This window comes from Epargyreus clarus, unplaced genomic scaffold (assembly GCF_041222505.1).
Source record: "Epargyreus clarus isolate Ecla_fem2 unplaced genomic scaffold, WU_Ecla_fem_2.2 ptg000001l, whole genome shotgun sequence".
In the NCBI taxonomy this organism is placed as follows: domain Eukaryota; kingdom Metazoa; phylum Arthropoda; class Insecta; order Lepidoptera; family Hesperiidae; genus Epargyreus; species Epargyreus clarus.
Window position 1 is genome coordinate 12,740,149 of NW_027332209.1, and position 24,029 is coordinate 12,764,177.

The 24,029-nt window shown below is 34.3% G+C and overlaps 4 protein-coding genes across 4 annotated transcripts; 2 read left to right on the forward strand and 2 right to left on the reverse strand.

Moving 5' to 3' along the window:
* Positions 1–222: 222 nt before the first annotated feature.
* Positions 223–5,766, reverse strand: LOC140751642 (uncharacterized). The gene is made up of 6 exons (XM_073085655.1): positions 5,519–5,766; positions 4,277–5,060; positions 3,488–3,670; positions 2,696–2,849; positions 1,935–2,081; positions 223–707 (listed from the first exon to the last, which is right to left on the reverse strand). Exons 1-6 carry the CDS (start codon positions 5,651–5,653, stop codon positions 446–448), a joined length of 1,665 nt encoding a protein of 554 aa, XP_072941756.1. The 5' UTR covers positions 5,654–5,766; the 3' UTR covers positions 223–445.
* Positions 5,767–7,014: 1,248 nt separating this feature from the next.
* On the forward strand, positions 7,015–10,321 carry IKKbeta (inhibitor of nuclear factor kappa B kinase subunit beta). Its single transcript, XM_073085542.1, has one exon. It carries the CDS (start codon positions 7,195–7,197, stop codon positions 9,487–9,489), a length of 2,295 nt encoding a protein of 764 aa, XP_072941643.1. The 5' UTR covers positions 7,015–7,194; the 3' UTR covers positions 9,490–10,321.
* Positions 10,322–10,429: 108 nt separating this feature from the next.
* Positions 10,430–12,136, reverse strand: mei-218 (meiotic 218). Its single transcript, XM_073093304.1, has one exon. The coding sequence runs from the start codon at positions 12,134–12,136 to the stop codon at positions 10,430–10,432; it is 1,707 nt and encodes a 568-aa protein (XP_072949405.1).
* A 3,073-nt stretch (positions 12,137–15,209) lies between these two features.
* Positions 15,210–15,949, forward strand: LOC140751714 (neurogenic differentiation factor 6-B). Its single transcript, XM_073085764.1, has one exon. The coding sequence runs from the start codon at positions 15,330–15,332 to the stop codon at positions 15,795–15,797; it is 468 nt and encodes a 155-aa protein (XP_072941865.1). The 5' UTR covers positions 15,210–15,329; the 3' UTR covers positions 15,798–15,949.
* Positions 15,950–24,029: the final 8,080 nt, after the last annotated feature.

Genomic DNA, 24,029 nt, shown 5'->3' on the forward strand with positions numbered 1-24,029 from the left:
ATCTTATAATAAAGCAGGTCACAGGACAGCAAACGCTAGTTAGTAAACGAGTATTAAATCATTTATAGGCATCTTATCATTTATTATACCGATATTCAACATATTATTAGTATTCTCAATTCGTTGGAATGTAAGTAATTTAGTATAATAAAAAGAAAAGAGATTGATTTATTTTTAGCTTTTTGAGCTTATTTATTTTGCGAGCCTATCCGTTGTTTGTTTTGTTTTAATATTATTTCGTTTTCATTCAGATTTGTGATATATCTCACTAACGTTGACGAAGAAACCAAACAGACTCCTAACGTATACACTTTCTGGTATTACATCAGTCAAATAGATCTTACAATATAAAAACGATCCAATAAATACTATTAGTAAACCAATACAAGTTCAGTCCAAGCCAATTAATTCTAAGAGATATCTAAGGATATCAAAATGCACATCACTAGTTTTTCGTCGGCGATATATTAATAGTGATGTCGCCCGCAATACCATCTTTGTCCAACACATTGCTGTTAAATGTAATAGTTATTTGATTGTCTGTGTGTTTGTTCATATCGTCCTCAGGTTTGGTTTGTTCGTCTCTCATGAGGAGGATGGACTGGTCTGGGGGTAGTTGGGTCATCCCGTTCCCGTCGATGTAGTGAATGGGATAATGACGTTTCAGTTCACTCAGTAACCTGAACTTCATTTCACATATTGTACATCTGTAATAGAAATAAAGTTTGGTAGTATCATTGTCATTTCATTTAAATTAGAGCAAATTTATTAGAATAGTATTTAAAGTGATGATTTAAAATCAATATTGCAATTTTTTACACTCTGGTTATTCTCATTGTACAATATTAGAATATAAAAAAATTAACATAAAACCCGACTGCTTAAAAATATAGTCTATGGTCACTCCATAGATTAGTAAAGATACTTCGCCGCCTTGAAATTGAATGAAGCCACAAACGGCTTATTAGTAAGTTCTTTTTTTGAATTCTTGACAAATAAAAACATTTTTAGAAAAAAATACGAATAAATAACTAATACTGCGTAATTTACATAATAAATAAATAATTATTTCAAATATAATAGGGACATTTTAGCACGAAGACGTGGTAAAACTTTTTTATGCATTTTATCAAATTCTCAAAACTGGGTACAATTTCTTGTTAGGAGTGAGTAATCTTCACTAATCTATGGGTCACTCTCACAATTTAGAAGCATCCAAGAATATCTCATATGTTAATTCCATCAAATCGTTTCGGTGTAGGGCATGGCAATGAATGAGACATACATACATTCAGCAAATATTATTGTCCATAATAGGGTAATTAAAAAGTCGCAAATTAAATTTATGTTCTACTAGCTGACCCGGCAAACTTTGTACCGCCTCAAAATCTATTTATCAAAAATATTTCATATAAAATATAGTCTATGTTACTCGTGGATAATGTAGCTTTCGAATGGTGAAAGAATTATTAAAATCGGTCCAGTAGTTTTTGAGCCTATTCATTACAATCAAACAAACAAACAAACAAAGTTTTCCTCTTTATAATATTAGTATAGATTAGACGTCGTCTACAAATACTTCACCACCCCGGAGTTCCCACAGCCCTCCGCGAAATGTAAAAGTTTTCATCTTTACCAGCCTTCAAAGGGAAATACAGCAACTGCAATTGTAATTACTATAAAATCTTACAACGAAATCACAAAAAACGTAGTTAATAACTTCATCATCATCACCATCATCATCAACCCATTACTGTCCCACTGCTGGGCACGGGTCTCCTCTCAGAATGAGAAGGATTAGGCCATAGTCCACCGCGCTGGCCAAATGCGTATTGGTAGACTTCACATACCTTTGACATTTTTTTTTTATAAATCTCTCAGGTATGCAGGTTTCATTACGAGGTTTTCCTTCACCGTTTTAGTTCATAACTTACTGATATATATTTTGTCCGACGTGTGACCGCATGTGTTTGACTAAATCGTTACTCTGCGTAAAGGCGCGTACGCACTGCAAGCAGCGGTACGGCTTCTCCCCCGTGTGAATCCGCTGGTGACGCTTCAGATGGTCCTTGCTCGAGAATCTGCAGGATAGGCATCACTGTCACATCTATTTCTGCCTCATAACAGCAGTGTTAAGCGCTGCTGGGTTCTGGTTTGAAGGGTGTGGTAAGCGAGACATATTTATCCAAAGTGTTCCAGCTTAATCCTCAGGGGTAGCGGTGCATCTGAGCCGACCTCAGGTAGGAATATCTAATCCTATCTGGGATTGATTACAGATGTCCATGGGCGACAGTATCCACTTACCATCACTTACCTGCATGCTCGTCTGCTACGCCTATATTATAAAAAAAACGGACATCAACTGACAATGACATTAAAATTAATATGATCATCAACATCAATAACAACATTAACATGAGTTATCAATCTCTATATCATCATCATCATCATCATCGTCATTATCTTCAACTCTCTGTCTCATTGCTGGGCTTACATTAGTATCGTGAAACGAAAAGGGTTTTTAAGAAAATTCACTGACCACTTACCACTAAGTAGATTGCATGTATGTTTGTAAACTTACAAAAACTTGTTTGTTAAACTGATAAAAAATTCTAATTGATTCCAAAACACACCAAAAATGATTGGGATTTGATACCACCTATAGAGGGAAATGTATACAGACATCTATACTGACCGCATGCTGCAAGAATCGCAGGGGTGAGGCTTGACCCCGAGGTGTATGAGGCGGTGCTTCTTCAGCGAACTGGGTGTTGTGAGCGCCGCGCCGCACTCCGGACACTCGTACGGATGGGCGCCCGTGTGGGAACTGATGTGGATCTTCATTTGACCTGAGAATACCTGTTAGGTTATTATCTTAACAGCAACATCGACATCGATTTTCATCAGCCACATCGATCTTAATATCGACATTGATATAAATGTCAGAACAATATCAACATTGTTTTCTACAACAATATCGACATCAACATCAATGTCATCAAGAATATCAACATCAACATTGATGATAATAATAATGTCAATTTCAACATCGTCATTACGAGTACCATCAATCGCCCTTTCTCCTCCCTCCCTCCAAAGGTCTCCTCAGGCTAAATGCCAAACTTCACTTTTGAAAAGTTATGTAATTGAAAATTCTCTAGCCCTGCCAGAACATGTTCGTCGAAATTATTGTATTGGTCTGACATACAAGAAATTCTGGATCTAATAATGCTCAGTCTAGTTTAATTAAGGATTTTGATAATGTATTATATTCTTTGTTTTGCATGTTTGTCTCTATGTCTTCCTTCTGTGACACCATCCATATACTTCTAGTTTTCTGAGTATTTTATATTGATATTGTAGTTAAAATAAAATGGCAGTTGCCAAATCAGAGTTTACACAATACAAAGATTGTTTTAAAATAGGAACATAAGAAATACACACTTAAAAATACATTCATAATTACATTATATCATTCCAAAAATACCTTTTGTGTAAAATGTCTTCGGACAGAGATTGCAAGAGAATGGCTTGTTTCCTGAATGCCTTAAGAGGTGCTGTCGCAAGTTGGAGCTATTAGTGAAGCCCTTGCCACATTGGGAACACAAGAAGGGTGTTTCCTTTGTATGGGTCCTGATGTGGTCTTTCAAGCTGCATCGTTGGGTAAAAGCTGCAAAAATAATGTACATTTTTAGTAGTAAGTAGAAGGAATTGTCCACCATGCTTGCCAGTATATATACAGTACAGTACCCTACAATAAAGTACAGATTGGTAGGCTTCAAACACTTTTTTAAGAATATTTTTTAACAGACACCTCAGGAATATAATTTCCTCACAAACATCATGAGGGAATTATATTGCTTGACTGCTAGAGTGTTATTAATTTCTTTTGGAAACACAATTTTCCCATATACAAACATAACTCAAACCTCCTTTGAGAGATCAAACTCAAAAACTCACAAAGAGCTCAATTTTAATGTTTGACTGTATTACCTTACAGTACAATTACTGTCAATTCCAATAATATTACATATTTTCATTACAAGTTTTCTATCTCTACTATTGGTGTGGCTTGAGACTGCGCAAATCAGGGACAAGTGGCGAAATCTCGTGTCGGAGGCCAAGACTCACTTTGGGTCGCTGCGCCAGCGGAGTAAGTAAGTAAGTACTATTGGTAGTAGATTATCATTATAACATGTTTATTAAAATTATTTAATTAAAGTGTTTTTTGTTTAGTAGTAGAACAAGTAACTTGATAGTAAAAAGTGTGATTTACCTTTATCACAATGAGGGCAAGGGTGTGGCTTGAGACCTGTATGTCTACGCATATGCTCTTCCAGCTGGTCTTGTCTCGAATACTTCTTTGAACACTGAGAACATTGGTACTGATTCTCAGTGACATGAAGTTTTATATGCCTCTTCAACACTGATTTCATCGTAAACTTCTTATTACAATAGTCACATTGATAGCTGACCCTTTCTTTGTGTTTTGTACTATGTTTCTTTAAGTGTGACATCAGTGCCTTATGCTTAGTAAAAGTTCGAGGACAATATGCACATTTAAACGTGCCATCTTCATCCTTTTCTGTTTTCACCGACACTTCTGTTGCATTTCCTAATGTACCATACAGCTGTTTGGCATTCTTACATTTCTTATCCACATGTCTGCTTAAAGAAGATTGTTTGTGGAATATTTTGTTACATGCGCTACAAAAGAACTTTGGTTCCAGATGGGACGACATATGCTTCAAATATCTACTGTGATTTTCGTATGACTTCTTGCACATATTGCATTCATACTGGTCTTTAACATCAGTTTTTAAGTCACCCTCTTCTTTAGGAACAATGTCACATGGAATAAACTCATCGTATGTTTCAAAATAATCTGTAATGTTTTCACATTTCAAGTCAATTTCATTTTTAACTTCAGTTTTATGGGAGAACAGCCGTTTCAACTCTTTCTCGGCGAATAAGGCATGATTGCGAAATATGTACACAGATTTAAGGAAATTAACGCAATCATTACAAATACTTTGGGGTAAACCATCTTCTCTGCTGACCTACAACAAACAAACATCCTGTTTTGTGTTGAGTGTATCAAAAACATCTGCAAACATCACAACACAAATCATATTTATTTATACATTATAAGAAACAGAGTTTATGAAATGAAATGAAATGAAATATATTTATTTTGTATAGGCCAACGGCGGAACTTACAAATTGTCAGTTACAAATATTCTTAAACTACTACTGGATCGGAACGCGACCTCTACTGAGAAGATCCTGTGATTTAGTGTTGCTGTTATGGTTTGAAAAGTATTTTAAAGGAGTCACGCTTATTGAGGCGTTCCGACTTAGGCGTTAGGGGTAGTAGATGACCTCAGGCAGTATTCTAATCCTATCTGGAGTTGATTATAGATGTCCATCGGCGACATACCAACCACTTACCAACGTACGTACTGTATGATTATTTGTCACCTGTATATTAATAAAAAATTATATATTTCTGATTTACCTGAATAGAAACTGTCGTCATCAGCAAATCAGCTAACTGGAGGGAGCAATTATCTAGATTAACTGGCACAAACAGTTCCACTAACTCTACATTGCTCTTCATGCAACTACGGCACGTTGTTGATACTTCCAACATTTTTATTAATTTTTCGCTTGATTTAAACTAACACTGTTTTCAATATACATAGAATAATGTCTATAAAGTTAAGTAGGAAAATAAATAAACAAAATTATAAATTGCAATGTCAAAATTGTCAAAGTTGTTGTCATTTTACGTCAAGCTAGAATAACTATCTATGCTATCTCATGTCAATTTTATTGTCATTGGTCAAATCAAAGAGTATAGTAGCCCATATAGGTCATACTCCATACTTTCATTATGTTGTGCAAAGAGTATATTATAACCTGATGAACGTCACTCGCTAGTGGCGCCACTGCTGCACAAAAAATATTACAAGCTCAAATTTTATTTTGTCCTAGTGGTGCCCGCGGCTTCGCCCGCATTTTAAAGAAATAATATAACATACATAAAACAGAAAATTTGTACCATAATTGGAATGATAGTGGCGCCATCTGTCGAAAATTGGTCTTACCAACTCCCAAACCTCCGTGGGCTCTTGGAGAACAAATTTACTAAAGATCATCACTTTATCAAATTAATGCATAGTTTCCGATTCTTTAAAATAATTATATATAGACAAATATTTTTTTTATATAAATAGATAGATGATCGACTATCATGAATAAGTAAAGTAACTGTAGGTAAATTTCTTAGCGACGACAACATCCGATTAAACGTTTCGCTGAGCGAAGTCTGCGAGATAGCGAAAAAAGGTTGTCTGGGAACTATACTCTTTGGTCTGGGATAAACAATCATTGAAATACATCTAATCAATCAGCAAAAAATGTCTATAATTATAATTGTTAATACTCCATCAACTATGAAAAAATCGAATTACGATCTTTCTGGGTTGAAAGATCGTTTAAAATAATCGATTTTTTTGTTCAAAAGATCGATTCTCCGATTAAACGATCTCAGATCGCCGTAGTTCCCGTGGGATTTCCGGGATAAAAAACTATCCTATGTCCTTTTTCGGGTCTCAGACTATCTTTGTACAAAATTCCATTCAAATCGATTCAGTAGTTTAGGCGTGAAGAAGAGACAGACAGACAGACAGAGACTTTCGCATTTATAATATTAGTAGGGAAGTAGGGATTAGAGTTCCATAAAAAGGCTGCGATAAGATAAAATAACAACGCCAATCAAAATCATCCCAACTATTATGATAAGACAAACGAAAAAAGTCCCGAAGCTGAATATATTACAGTGTGGAGTTGTTGACGTAAATGATTATTTATATATTTTGAAAATAAACTATTATGTCGTTTCGATTACATGGTATACAGTCGATTTCATGAGGTCGTCTCTCAAATCAAATAAAGAGTAAAATAAGCATTGCAGAATAGACATTACAATATTGAAATGACAACACTGAAAGTTATGATGAAATGCAAAGGATTATCAACTTTGTGAACGATGAACGAAACGTAGTAAAGTTTGTTTGTTAGACAAAGACAAGATAAAGTTATTTTTATCCAGTTAATTATCCTATTTTTATGTTACTTCAGTTCATAGTGCTTCTAGCGCTTCGGCGTATAGTTTTAACCTGAATTAAAATGGATGACATCGTGTTCATTGGTGATTGGATTAAAGACAGAGTGCTGGGTTCAGGAAGTTTCGGTATAGTGGTGTTGTGGCGACATAAAGATTCTGATGAGAAGCTCGCTGTGAAGACGTGCAAGTGGGCCGACGAGCTCACCGCGAAGCATAGAGAAAGATGGACGAAAGAGGTGGAGATGTTGCAAAGTTGCAACAATCCCAATATAGTGGGGACAAGAGAGTTGCCACCAGAGTTCGTTTCCGGCTTAGCGCGAGCCAACCCTTCGAGGCTACCAATTCTTTGTATGGAGTACTGTAGCGGCGGCGACTTACGACAGGTTTTAAACAAACCAGACTCCTGTTGCGGCTTAAAGGAAGTACAAGTGCGTAAGATCCTTAGTGACGTAGGCAACGCGATGCAATTTTTACACCACAACAAAATCACACATCGTGATCTCAAGCCAGAGAACATTGTCCTACAAGTTCCCATTGATGACCCACAGAACCAAGCCAAAGTAACATATAAATTGATAGATCTAGGATATGCAAAGGAAATTGATTCTAATTCAGTTTGTGCCAGCTTCGTTGGAACTCTTCAGTATCTTGCACCCGAGCTACTCTATAGCAAAACATACAGCAACTCTGTAGATTTTTGGTCCCTCGGGCTCTTGGCTTTTGAAATTATATGTGGGACGAGACCATTCCTGCCTTTCATGGCACCTGTTCAGTGGATGCCACATGTTAAAAAAAAGGCACATGAAAATATTTGTGTATATGAAACCTTTCATGGGGATATAGAGTACTCGAATGAAATCTTTCCCGAAAATCGCATATCAAAGCCATTCAAAAAATTTATGGAGGAATGGCTGCAGGTTGCACTGGAATGGGATCCAAAACTGAGAGGTAGGGATGCTCCCTCCAAAGTTACATTCAACATACCAACAGAAGAAAAAGGAATGGCTAGCAAAGTTGTCATATTTAATCTGCTCCAAAACATCCTGTCTAGAAAAATAATCCAAGTATTTTCTATCACCACATTAACCCATCTTGCCTATGAAATTAATGAATCAACCACAATTTCAATGTTGAAAATGTGGATGCACAACGATACCAACATTCTTCCACAGGATCAAATAGTATTGTCTAAGCTAAATTATGTAGACATTGGTGATGACGAGCCCGTTGTTAAATACTGGAATGAGATCAGTGGTGATATGTTGTATTTGTATAACAAAAAACAAATATTGGAAGAGAATGTTGCTCCTCTAGTGCCCAAAGCAGTACAAAGATGTTTAGAACATCACAAAGCACTGTACAACTTTAAGAACTGCCTTAATTTATATAAAAATGGTTTATACTTTGTCATGAACCAAATGGACATCTATGACTCTCTTGTGAATGGACTTTTTGTAATAGCTGAATCACTGAAGAACAGAAGTTCACAACTACTTCTTAAACATAACACAGTAGACAAGGCTAGTGGAAAACTTCTTGCTAAAGAAGAATTAATGACATCAATGATTGAAACGGGTAAAAAACATGTTAAACATTTAAGAGAAAATAATGTGGGCATCAATTTATTAGGAGGGTTTGATGAAATATTTAAAGAAACAGCTGATACAGCAGAGAAGATTGAAAAGTTGCAGACGGCATGGTCACAGCTGTCAAGAAGACTTCAGTCATCAGCCAGACGTTGTACGGAAGGCATATCAAATGATCTCAACAACTTTATTGCAAGAAATAACTATCAAAATGTATTTATTAATGCCTTAAAAGCATACAAAAAGAGCTATAATGGAAACAGGGAGAGAGAAAGACAGTGCCCTGAAATTGTAAAGTTCTGTTATGATTGCCTAAAACTCAGAAATAAAATCTTACATGAGCTGCATCATCAACAATTCTTGTATAAAATAAAAGATTTAAACATTGAAATTCCCAAAATTGCTGATGCTGTCACAAATGCAGCAGATAATGTGGAAAAGTTAACTAATAACTTAGTTACCATATCAACAAAACTTACAAATTGCATTTGGTCCACAATAAGTCTTGTAGTTACTGATCCACAAAATGTCGCTGAATTGCCTTATTCTGTGGTATCCTTTGAGAAGAAAGATTTTAAAATTGGTGAATCTGTATCCAATCATTGTTTTAAAGTGGCTAATAAAATGGAAGATGATTCACTGAAATCATTAATTACCGAAAGCCTAAAATTAAGGCACAGTCACATTAATCTTTGCGAAAAACTTACTTCTCAACAGAAATCACTCAAGAAGAATATGTATGATTTTAGTTTCTTAAATGAAAAGTCTTAATGACGTTATAGAACTTTATGAACATACTAGCTGACCTGGCAAATGTTGTGTTGCCATATAAATAAAAATATGTTAAGGGTGAACAACTTATCACTTAGGGGTATGAAAAATAGATAGTAGCCGATTCTCAGACCTACTGAATATGCATATAAAATTTAATGAAAATTGGTAAAACCGTTTCGGAGGAGTACGGTAACTAACATTGTGACACGAGAATTTTATATATAAGATAATGATTTTTTTGTACTAAAATATTGTGCAATATACAAAAAAGCAATTTATATAGAATATTTTTAAAATGTACTATTCTGGCTAATATATTATTAAGTTGTTGTATTGTTTAATAATACAATATTCATTTTACAGACATTATAGATGATATAATAATTAATTTAATAAGCTTACATATATTATGTACAACAGAATTAATTAGGTGATGGTTTTTGTAATTTGATATTTTGTAGGGATCTATCTATAAACTTGTGCTTGCATTATCTGTGATACAATTACTATCCAGGTTGCTATAATAGAAATTGTAAAAATAGTAAATTTTATATTATACTCCAAAGAAAGTGCCTTATTTTGTGCCTAAGTGTTATTTGAAAATTATAAAGTAAGAAAATGGTACTAATTTTTTTAATGTTAAAAATATTTTTACATATTATTTGGAAAATAATGTTTGTGCTATTATTAATATTGGTAAGATCTAGTCAAATAATATCACATAAAGTTATATCTATTATAAAGCCATTTAAATGCATTTTATATTAAGTATGTTGAAAAATGTACCTACATTGTTATTTTGACAATATAAAACTTTTATTTACAAGAACATGTCGTATTATTTAAACAAAACGTTAGATCCTATCTGTATTCTGTACACATTAGTAATTGTCTCAACAAACGTACAAAGGTATTTGATTGTGGTTAACTTGGGAAATTACATTATGACGGAACCAGTAAACTGTTCCAACCAACCTTTGAAATTACTCATTATAACTTGTAATCTTCTAATATCGCCTGGAGTTCCGAGGTACTCCTCAGGAGCGAATCTGGGTTCAGGAATGCCGCTGACGTGTAACCAAATAGCGAATACTGCATCTTGGATGTTAGTGACTGACCGACGACACAATCTTGCTGACGTCATACAAATAGCTACTAGTGCATTCATGCTCCCTATTGACACAGCCTTAGGTCTCTCCTTTCGTGCAGCTAAGAAATAATTACTCAGCAAAGCCTCTGTCGCTTTATCTAAAGATACCTCATAGCCAGCCACCAAATCTATGTATAAAGCTACGTCTTTCAATGCCTCTATTTCTTCATTGCTAATTTTTACTGGTTCTGAAGTTTGTTCTAATATAAAGTCTCCCAAATCATCCGAGTATTCCCCGTAATCTCCCCTAGTGACATTGCCAAAAATACTAGCGACGTTGTAAAGGACAATCTTCTTAAAATCATTACCTTGTGTCCAAACAGCGCATTCTATTTTAGCTTTGCTCGTAGATATTTCTCCTGTTTCTATTGCTGATAAAATTTCGTAGGTTTGTTTCTGATTGTAAGTGTGAAATGGAAAAGGCATCAAGCAAACACCTCCTGAGCTTGCGATAAGGGATGTTGATACCGAACTATTGGAATTCCCTAGGAGAATGTGCCTATCAGCAATCTTAGCTGCTTCTTTCATCAAGTTTCCGACATAACCAGTGTCATGACCGGCAGCCAAAAAGTGAAGGATGGACGAATTAGTTAAAATATTAGCTTTTACGCTGGCCAAACTCAGTAAAAGATTAATCTTTACATGCATGAAACAGTTCAGCGGGCTGATTTGAACTCCTATGCTTGAAGCTAGACAATATATAAATTTCCATGGTAAACCGTCGCACGCTTCGAATAGTTCTTTTATATCACATGGTATAGGGGTTGTGATAGGCGCTTGTAGAACATTTGTTTCTTGTAAAGACCAGACAAAAATACTTTTTTTAAGGATAACTGTCGTAAGAATGTATCTGGCACCAAGTCTTAAATACGGTATTAGGTCATCGACAATGTTAAAAGTTTTACATAACAAGCTATTTTTAATTTTAAATGTGGCTTTAACTTGCTCTCCACAGCGCCTGAAACCGCCATTTTCGTACAGAACACTCTTGCATACATAACATTTTGGTGGATGTTTTGGTATATAATGTAATATTACTTCGTTTCCTTCACATTCTTCTGGACACGACCACACAGTATGATAAACATAGCTGGCTGGTTTTGAAATAGTTACAAGTAGCCCAGAAATAGATTTAAGAGAGTTTCTGGAATCAGATGACAGGTACCGAGGAACACTTTTAAGTCTCAATATTACTGCTAATTGAGCTGATTCTACATTTTGTACATATTCACTATCGATAGATTTGAAACAAGCATAGAAAATATCATTACAAATTGATTGCCATTTTAGCGGTTCTCTTAGCAAAAAATCCCCTAAACTGGGTAACAAGTCATACATGTCCATAACGTCAATTTCTAGTAAAAACCTTAGTGGCGGGAATTTACGTATTGTTTTCTCATCTAGATTTACTATGAAATCCTTACAAACATCCCTCATGTTAATCAGATAACGCCTTCTGTCTAAATATAGCAAAAGTTTGCAATGCGTTTCCATTATGTGCACAAGTATGATATTATTTCTGGTATGGATCGATAATATCACTGTTCGATCGATAATATCAAAATTAAACAGTTGCAAGAACTCAATGAAAAATATTCGCGCCAATTTTATTGTCAACTGAATTTTTTTTTTCGTTTTTTCAGCCAAGTTAAAAAAGTAAATACTAAAATTATTTTCACACATAGGTACGTAAATATTTAATTTATGAACTTAAATAAAAATCTTCATTCCTCATAAAATACATTGTCATGGCTTAATAAAAACAACCAAATAAAATCCGATATGGCACTAAAGTCTACCTGCTTTACAGCTTATGTTTTTAACTTCATTTACCGATATACATCCCGTATTGGTTTTATTTTGCAAATAAATACTTAAATAAATAATGTCCTTATATAATACTTAAATTCCTTACAGCTTCATGCATCTTCTCGCAAGAAAAAAAATATAAAAATCGCTTAAAAATATAATTTTAAAGTCTGTTATTACAGTGTACCTACATGTAATGTAGGTATCTAATGTTTCCTTATTGATACTGAATAAAATAAAGGTAAAAACACGATTAATTACACACACTGGCACCTAAGCTTAAACCGAAATGGTCCGTACGAAATTTAATCAAGCCGGGACAGCTTTAAAGTTTCAAATTTATTACATAATCGTTATTTTGCGACATAAATGCAGATAATGCACCCACGCAGGCTTAATACCTTAGCCTTTGCCCACACTTTATGAGGAAACAGTGTTCCCTTTCAAGGTCATCAAAATAATTAGGCATAAACGTCTTTGCATTCGGAACGGAAATGTCGAAGCAATATGCTAATAAGATCGAAAACTATTACAACCCAATATGCCTTACCGCCCGGTTGTTCATTCATTGTAACTAAGTACAATCGCGTGATAAATATTCGTATTGCTATTTATATTCATAAGTTATATTTTACAGGGACGTAGCAAGAATAGACAATCAAATTGAAATAAGATGCTATTATGCCGAATTAAAAAAAATTGCACAGGAAAATGTACGTATAAAATACAGTAACAAAAAAACTTAAGTATTACAAGCACGTACTCATAGGGGATTTCTTGCGTTAGTTGATTGTATTCAAATCATCAGTAGATTAATGTTCGGAAATCAATAAATCCGTTTATAAAGCGGTTAATTTCCTCAACGTTAAGGTGATCAATCATAAAAAGAACCTAATATGATATCATCGGGACACTGAATACAGTACCTATACGTAATAGTTTTATGTATTTACCAACTAAGTTCCAAAGTCGATATTTTTTGTCTTTTATTTTGACCGCAAAACAATACCGCTTAATAACACTTCAGAGCGTACCTACTGCTTGTACAAGCATTACGTATTACATATTATAAGTTCATAGTTAATACATAAGGTTTGACTTGGAATGTAAACATTATCTTTCAGTAAAGACGTCAAGGATACAGCTTAGCGAATTTGCCACCATACAAAAATGCGCAACTTAAATAATCAATTATAGACTAAAGTCAACCATAAAATGGGCATAATGACTAGTTTAGACCCCTTTTTGCATGCGCTAAAAGATCAGGTAAAATCATATTTATCTAAACTGACTAGAAAGATAGAGGACGTAAAAAGAAGTAAGCCATTGTCAATTCTACCGATGCTAATATACAGGGTGAATTTTTAAAACGGGCCTTCAGGGCCAAATCCGAAACTATAAGGATTAGCGAAAAATGCTGAAAGGAGTTACGAGGCCGATTTTGATAAAAACTAAAACTGCATCATTACTTTTTTAAAATAACTTTTTCCCTAGCCGGGAATCGAACGAGTTCATTTTGAAAAAAAATGCATCCTCTATATTATTCCACTATCTGATAGTGTTGCTTATAAGGATCAAAATCTGGGAAGTAATGATAAATGACAAACTAAAAGAAAAGCTTCAATTTTAAGAAAATACATATTTTTTTCATATTAATTTGGCAGTTAAGTTCCCGCCATTCGTCAATTTAAACATTTCGTGTATTAACATTTTTTTTTGGCTCAATGTTTCTAATCATTCGAAATGGACGTTTTGTTTCCCAATAATTTATATTTTTATGTCCGACTTAGCTAAAGTTATTTTTAGGACCATTAAAATAGATTTACTTGCTATGGGCGGAGTATCGTTTAATACAGATGTAAAGTTGACAATTTGCGAGAATTACTTTTAGAGTCAAATCCGAGTGATTACTAAAAAAAGAGATATAGAAAATCATATTTAACGTTGAAACGAAGTTGTAATCAACAAACAATAATAATTTACTATTTAATCAGTTATCTATTTTCATTAAAAAATCAACCCTAAAAACGGCGGTAACTTATTTGCCAAACTATTACTTTCTCATACTAAGCCGTATGTCATAGTCATAACATCGAATAATTAGTTGATTAACCAAAAAATTCTTTAATGGTATGACTTATGTCTGTTTCTAAAGAATTATACATAAATCATTTGTTATTTATAATCCTTAAAGATTAGTATGCCAATGTATGGAAAAATACGTATTTTCTTCAAAATTTTCCTTTTCCTTTAATTTGTCACATAACATTACTTCCCAGAATTTGATCCTTATAAACGACACTATCAGATAATGGAATAATATAGAGGTGTCATTTTTTTCAAAATGAACTCGTTCGATTCCCGGCAAAGGAAAAAAATATTTTAAAAAACTAATGATGCAGTTTTAGTTTTTATCAAAATCGGCCTCGTGTGAACTCCTTTCAGCATTTTTCGCTAATCCTTATAGTTTCGGATTTGGCCCTGAAGGCCCGTTTTAAAAATTCACCCTGTATAATAACGTCAAGCTTTCCTGTATGCCAGCTTTCAAAATACTTACCGATAAGTACCTACTTATTCAAATTTGTTTAGTAACTTTTTATATAATTATTGAAAGGCGTTACGATGCAATTACTTTTATTTGCTTGCTTACTGAATGTATGAAATAAAGGTGACAACTGACAATGTATGTATGCGCCTGTACATTATGCGTCTCGGTTCATCAGTCTCGAATAAAATCGTCAGCGCTGCCTCCGTTCCAAGCAGTTTAGCGCGCGAGCTTACATGAACGGCGCGGGGCAAGTGGGCGGAGTGAGCGTATTTTTCAAGCGGAATTCGGGCGCGGGCGGCTTCGAGCTGCGTGGGGTTCAGCGCGCATTCGATGCCGGATCACGACAAGTACCAGTTGCGTCCGCGCGCCGCGCGCTCCCGCGAGCCGCGCGCGCGCCGCACGCCGCAGCCGCTCAGCAAGTACCGGAGGAAAACCGCCAACGCCAGGGAGAGGAGCCGAATGCGCGAAATAAACCGTGCCTTCGAAACTCTCCGGCGTGCCGTCCCCGCATCGGCGATCACCGGCAACCCCGTGCCCTGCGAAAAACTAACAAAAATCACAACTTTACGTCTCGCGATGCGTTACATATCAGCTCTGTCGGCCGCCCTGAGAGACAGCAGCCCGGAGCCCGAGCCGGGGGCGCGGCCCGAGCGCTGGCCGTCGCCTCTCTGTTCGGATCTGTCGGAGTTCTCGACGGAGCAGGAGACGCCGTCCGAATTCGCCGAGGACTCCTTGTCGCCCTTCGACTCGTTCCTTGCGGAGTTCGACTATGAATATATAGACAGGACATTCGCGTGACAGTGTTGTGTGTCGGACTGCCTTCATTAGGTATCTCGTAATTCTTAATTGCCATACTATTATTTAATTGTATTATAGTTTATTGTGTGAGAGATATTTTACAGATTTTATTTATTTGTTGTAATTTAATAATAAAGTGTTTTTCGTTGTTATTTCCTTTTATTATTGTTTGTGTTGTTGACTAATCCTTTATTTATTAATCATTTAAAATTTAAAACAAGCTTGACATATAAATTTATGTAGCTTAAAAATACCTGTGTATACAAGAACATCCTTGTTGTTTTAAATAAAAAAGTAGTATTTAATTTAGGAATAACTTCTTTAGATTCCGAGAATCCCATTGTAGAGCCATATAGAAATAAAGAGAAAAGTTTCTTGACTCTACGCTGGATTTCGCAAAAAAAATTCTAATAATAATTCTCTTAATTACAATGTAATAATGGCAATGCAATCTACGCTTAAATCATAGATTAGTAAAGATACTTCGCCGCCTTGAAATTGAATGAAGCCACAAACGGCTTATTAGTAAGTTCTTTTTTTGAATCCTTGACAAATAAAGACATTTTTAGAGAAAATTTACGAATAAATAACTAATTTACGTAATAATTACGTAATTTAGGTAATAAATAAATAATTATTTCGAATATTTAATGGACATTTTAGCACGGAGACGTGGCAAAACTTTTTTACGCAACTATTTTAATTCTCAAAACTGGGTACATTTTCTTGTTAGGAGTGAGTAATCTTTACTAATCTATGGCTTAAATTAGTAATTGTGGGTAGCCGCATTGAAAAAGTTTTAATGTTTTTAGCAAAATGTAACTCTTATGTAAAAATAACAATGTTTGCTTAAAATTCCTTCACGAACAAAATTAACACCTAAAAAATAACAAGGTACAATTATTCTAATGATAGTAATAAATAGCTGTGTATTCACGAAATAACTTGTAATTTACAAACCTAATAAAGTAAAATCCTGTTATAATTGTTATTACTTCGCAAAATTTACATTCGTGCACTTTTGAAAAATATTGGTAATAACATGATACACGCAATAAAAATCATAAATTACTGTACAAAATACAAATAATTTACTGCCCAATCCAAAGAAGTTAATTATTTTTAATAACAAGTGTCATTTTTATTTTATACCAGTACTTGTTTGTAAATATCTCCACTTAATGAAGAATGTAAAATTTCCTCGTCTATAAATTTCGAAGTGTAGTAAAAATAAAGTAATTTTACACTACGAAAAAGCACATTGTTTTTAAAAGCTGAAGCTCTACGAAGTGTGGGCTATTTCTATTGACGAATTACCGGTTCTATCATTAAGTAAAACGAAGACTACGTATATTAATCCATTCTTATTTTAAAGATCATGAACTTCTTTAAGAAAACTTACATAGGACTGGAGGCCAACCAAAAATAACGTAAGCAGTTATGTAACTAAGCATTTATATGGAATAATCTCTACAATACAAAAACCATCCAAGAAAACTTAGTGCTATCAATTCAACAGAAAAGCTTTCGAAGCTAGCTTACCGGGAGCTTTACTCATCCAGTAGTAAGTATTTAACAGGTAAGGTAAGGTAGGTAAGATAGCAAGGTGGATAATAGGGATTCTTCGAGGTCTGTTTACAGCACTACTTTAAGACCTAAACTACTATCTCCTACTCTATGTAGCAGAAGATTTATCATTAATCTATTATGGGGTTTGTTCCCTTTCAAATTATGGTTTTAGAATATAGAAGTACACTGGGATAGGCCTGAGTATATTTTCTGAGGTTTTCTTTAATCAAGAATCTTTTATCCCTTTGTTCCTAACATTTCTAATAGATATTCTGCACAGTGTACCTACCTAGTAATGTAACGCTACTGTTTCCTAAGGTTTAATGAGTTTCGACTCAGAAATCTCCTATGTTTGATTGGTTACAGGAAGAATTTCTATCATTCTTGATGATTGTTATACCATCAATATGTAGGTTGCTCTGATTCCCTTAAAATCCATTGGTTTTGTCACCACTGCATAAATAATATAATTTGTTCCTCTACTCTTTCTAGGCAAGAATCGCATATGAACAATTTAAGTTATGATATGATATACGGTATAACGAAAACAAAGTTTGTACGTACTATCATAATACGTAAATACTCCAAGCCCAGCCTTAAATTTAAATAATTTAATGTTGAACAATTTCAACACGGAAGGAATCAACATGACTAGGTATGAATATTGCAAGCGTCCCACCCAAACGCTGTTCTAGCGAGTCTTCAGAACAGATTAGACGAGATATTTCCCAATAACCGACTTAACTGTTGATGCGGATCACCTATTACAGATGCCTAAACAACGAGGAAGCGTGGGCCCATTGATTCACTGCCACACAGTCCCACCTGGCAATAAACGTCACGGATGATGGAACCTTGTCGTTATACCGCAACCCAGTATGTTGCCTACGCAACGCATTGATCTCTCTCATTGTTTCAAGACAAGTCAAAATTATATGACAATGAACACTGTTCGCTTTTTGCTATTTGTGATTTATTGAGCGCATGATTCCCTATAAGCTATTAATTTTACTTAAGAAAGCAATTAGACTTTTAAATTTCGTTTCGAGTGGGTGTTATGAAAAGTACCTATTGGCAATCTGATCGTCCGTGGGAGGATAATGATACCGTTGTTAAAATAAAGCCTTAACATTTTCTTTAAACCCACTTTACACCATCAGACACTTGAGAATCGTTATGATTCATACTCATACATTAAATATAACGCCATTATGCCCATTATAACACATGATGACATTATAATGCGATTATGATCCATAATTCCTAAAAGTTCTCTACAAAGTCACGAGTTAAAGTTTTTATTTAATAATGCTTTGATGGAAGTTTACTTAGATATAGTCCGCGGAAAACTGCTAGTCCGCTCTGAATATAGAAATGAATCGCGTCGCCATTGCAAATTGTATGACTACACCTCCTCGCAACAACTTCAGAGCGGACTAGCAGTTTGACGATAACTATATGTTAAGCTTTAAAATTTAAATAGACCTTTGCATTTTCAGTAGATGCCGGCTGACTTTTATGTAAATGATTTTTGCCCTCACATGTACGAGGTACCACCTCGTACCTTTTAGGCCTTAAGAGTACATCTATGGTCCGTGTCAGGTAGACCCCCTGTTCTACACATAGTTGATTACAGATGCCCATGGGTTGAAGTGATCGATACTATCACTATAAGCTCGTTTCCTACTTTAATCTTACTGTAAGCTGTGACACTGGAAGCAGATATTATTATGTGAAGTGCAATAAGTACATTATCAAAGTATTGATGTTCATAAAACTATTTTATTCAGACGAAGGACAGTCATAATTTTTTGATAGATAATACAAATATTCGTATTGGTAATAATACTTTTATTACCTGGTGAATATATTCATAGACGTTTATAAATTAGTTTAATAATGATACACATTTAGTCATACATGTAATGCCTAAAAATGTCATTACATTTAGTGTGACGATTATAAATCAAGTCATGTTACTGTTCATTTTTAAGTAAGATTTCTGCCCAGATTTTGATCAAAATAATTTACTTATTTAGCAGTATACTTACTCACTATTTACTTCTTTTGGAAATAAGGTTTCAGTTGTAATTATTTATTGTCCGTAACCTTAACCCACTGGCCTACTACACTACTTTAGATAGTTATTACTACGACGTAAGAGACAATTTAGTTAGGTCTTAAATCATTAAAAGTTATTGCAAATTCCTGTCTTTGAATAAAAATGCAAAATTTACTTATGCAATGATCGTGTCATGCAATAAAGATCCAACGAGCGGTATCCCGGCTCATGACCATTTCGGTTTAAGCGGATTGCTTTCCCGCCAAATACGGCCGCCATGACAGTTCATTGAATTATGTGATTAAATGACATGACACATGACTAAAATGGCATCGATACTTGTTCACATTTTATTATGATTTTGGCTGCGTAGACAGTTATGCATCATACTGTCCATCAATGTATTAGTAAATCTAGCATTGATTAAACTATTAATGTTGCCATACCGAAAATACTTGAGCCTTAAAAGGTGTAGACTATAACGCCCGTAAGGCAGTTGGTCGCTTAAAATTATAGTTTATCCATAGATTAGTAGTTTATCCCTAAAGCTAAATGATGACGAGATTTTCTAAGTTACTTACATCTATTTTTTATTGATTATTTACGTAATAAAAATAAAACCCTTTGTATGACAAAATGCGGTTTAATTTTACCTGTTTCAATATGTGCACTTTATGGAGATTCACCCTGTATAGTTACCGTATATAGGTTCCTGTAGTCTTTGGTATATCCTCAGCAAATATATCGATGGTTTCTTAAATTTTAAGTTTTCTCTAATATTTACTCACAGATTGAATGTTTTTATAGCAATACTAAGTAGCAATGTTAATGTTTAATTGTAAAGTTGTGTTAGCGTTAGTTATTAAACATACCCTTTTTTCAGTGTTAACATTTATAATATTGCAGTTATTTTAAAACGTAATATCCAGTTATACTTAATTTATTTGAAAGGTAATAAATTCTCATGCACACATCTACGTACTTAAACGCTTCACGCGTATGAGAAACAAGGTTATAATTCAATTCGTACTTTAAATGGTCGTTTTATGTCCGCAGAACTTCACATTAAGAATGTCCATTGTGAGATAAAATACAAAACAGTTACAAAATTCGCAAAATGAACTCGCTTGTCTGTCCCTATACTGATTTGGCGCGCAAAAAGTAATGATTCCGCGTGGGTCAGCGCAGACGCCATGTCAAGAAAATGTATGAGGTGCGTTCAGAAAGAAAGAAATGTTATTTACAAAAAATATTGTGTAAACTGTATTTTATTTTATATTTCAATTCGTAATGCGAAACTGGCACTTGTGTTGAAATGGAGAGACGATCGGCTTATAATTTTACTTCAGATACCTAGGTGTAATCCTGAAGTCTTGTTTTAACTTAGTACATAAATAATTTCAGTACAGGTTTAGGTAATTTTATCAAAAGAGAAGAATAATTGTCCCTTGTACCTAGCTGAGAAGATAGTATCAATGCTGCTAAAAGCTCTTAAAAAAACTAAAAATTACAATTTCTATTCAGGAAATGTGAAGATATAATTCAAAGAAATTATTTATTTTAAAACCAAACAATTTAGGTATTATTTTATTTATGAAAACTTAAGTTTATTGCATCACTTCCTTAAAAAAATTGATCGGCTTACATTTATGTGTGATAGTGTTCTGTTCTATTCTTAACAATTGTAGTATCATGGTAGAGTGCGAACATTAGCTAAAAGAGGTCCAAGTTTCATTAATACAATGTTGACTTTGACTCATTACTACGTTTAGCGAAGTATTTAGAACATGGGCATAAATAAACGTGCGAGAATATTTATACATACGTTTAATCCTAATACTTAAGTACGCAGTTACTCTTTTTTGTGGTATTATGGTAAACTTTATTACCTTACAAAAATATAAAGCTTAACTTAAAATAACACAAAACTTGCAAAAAATAGATAGGTATTACTCTTAGGGTATAAACGATTTATATACTAATAGGATACTCTAACAAGAAAGAGGTCTAAGATCCCACGGCAAAGATTTATGTAAGCTGCCTGGCACCCTCCACTATTCAAGTATGTTATCGGAAAGGTGCGTGTCATTAATGTTGTTATAGTTATATAAATTAAAAACCACGTCAAATTTGCACAGGGAAAATCGTAACGATCACGATGAGGACAATGGGACAAAATGATTAAAATCGTGTATTGTCATCGGTTCTTGATAATGGTGAAAATTTTGAATTAATCTAACCGTTCAAAGTGGGTAAAAATTGAGTTCAAAGATTCCGTTACATACCCAGATAAACGTACAGGTCAAACTTATAAAAGTGCGTTAAAAATAATTACTTATAATACTAACGTTAATTCGAATTGTATTTTTTTTTCATTTTTACTAATTCTGGCGTAGGTATTCTTGTCTGGTAGTAAGGGCATGAAGTATCTAGGTGACTATACCAAGGTACTTAATCATGCCTTTGAAGTTTGGCGTGAACTCTAACTGAATTTCCTCTTAGAGCCTAGAGGTAATAGACGTAACAAAACATTTATGACCGACGTCGTGTAGGATAATTATACTGTATTTTGAGTTGGTAAAATAAAAATACCGGTAAAACAACTCCAATACCACTAAGAATAATTTGCTACTTGTATACGAAACGAAATGCTTGCTAATTGTATACGAAACGAAACTAATTTTGTTTTGATTTTCGGGAGTGAAGTGCAATGAGCAATGGCGTCTTATCTTTGAAGTAAACGTCATACTCATATTGCTTAATTTGTATCTGTGACATAGAAACAAAAGATCTGCGTCAGAAAATCTATTTACTATTTTCAGTAATAGTCATTCAGTTGAACGGCCCAATTAATAAGGAAAATTGTTCATAATTATTAACAACTATGGCGATTACTCAATTACGAGCAAATAAACACGAATGATGATTAATAATTACCCGTAAAGCTTAAAATAAACACAGTTAATTATAAACAAAATGGCCGTTCAATGTTGCTTCGCTTAGATTAATGTTTTTATTTGCTTCGTACTTGATTACTTATCTTGATTCCTTCAAATACCTGCAAGTTAATGTGCTTAATTTCAATCAATCTATAGACGTGGAATATAAAAAATGAAAAACCGTGTTATATGTTATGTGCAACGCATGGCCTTTTTGCATGCCGTATTAGCACCCTGAAGAATAAAAAACTGATTGTAGATTACGACTATATGTTGAATGTACACTTACAAGTTATAAGTTCAATGTATAAAAGATATATTTTTATTAATTTGTGAGTATTTTAAACGCGCATAGCACTCGCGCTCTACTTTTTAATTTACAAAATTACGTTGCACTTTTAGATAATTATATTCAGCTACTATTATTTATATATTTTTATTTGTTAAAAATCCTTTATTTACATAAAAGTCCTATAAAAAGTACGTTGATTTCAAAATAACATCATAGGTATGTACCTCCTACTACTTAGGTACTTCCGACAGCGGAAGAAAGCTGTTGCAAAGGTACACCTCCCACATGAAGTACAATAAATTAAAGTGAGAAAACGTAAGACGCCCCGTGTACCGGCTTCCACAAGGTCGTATGACAGCACAGGTATGACATTTTTCGTCGAAATTGGACAAATGCGCGGGCGCAACAAATTGAAGCTTTTTAACCGTTTAAATTCTGACGCTACTTTTATGTTCGTTGTTTTTTATTTTGTTTTTATTTGATTTAAGAATCAAACAGGTATACGGCTAATTTGGCTTTAAAAATGCCTAATGCACCATTAAAACCAGATCACAACAGCTAAACGCAATTGCCAGGTATAAGATAGAGTCCTACACACTTTGGTGCATATTTTATAAAACAATAGCTTCGGAAATAAAATTTTCATTCTTATGTACGTAACATAAATAAGCAAAGTTCCGTAATGGTTTTTATTAACCCGAAATAACTTATTTCCCTATCATTAGTTTGTCTCAACTTATATTTATGTAGAAGTTATGTAGGGTAGTTACTTTGCTAAGGTACCTACTTAGGTACGGTGGTTCTTTTGTTAGGTGGTTAGTTTTAGGTAGAACCCTTTGTGGTTCGACTCCGGCGGCACCACCGCCACACCTATTTCTACCTAATAACAGCAGTGTTAGGCACTGCTGTGTTCCGGTTTGAAGGGTGTGGTAAGGGAGACAGACTTTTTCGAGGCATTCCAGCTTAGTCCTCAGGGGTAGCAGCGCATCTGTGGTCGACCACAGGTGGGAATATCTAATCCTATCTGGGGTTGATTACAGATGTCCATGGGCGGCAGTAGCCACTTACCATTAGGTGGACTGTATGCTCGTCTGCTACTCCTATATTATAAAAAAAACCTATTAAAAAAACAATTGATACTAACAACTGAGGTAAGTTTGACACGAGTCCTAACAAACATCTTGTTGAACAAATACTGTCACGCTGTTCTATTGATTTGTGAATTGTTAGAAACATTAAAATTTTACTCTATATTAAAACTGCTACAGAATATAATTTAAGTATGCGTGTACTTAAACATCGGTGCAAATATATGTGTCTTAGAAACTACGTTTACAAATAAGAATAATATGTTATATTTGTTATCAGAT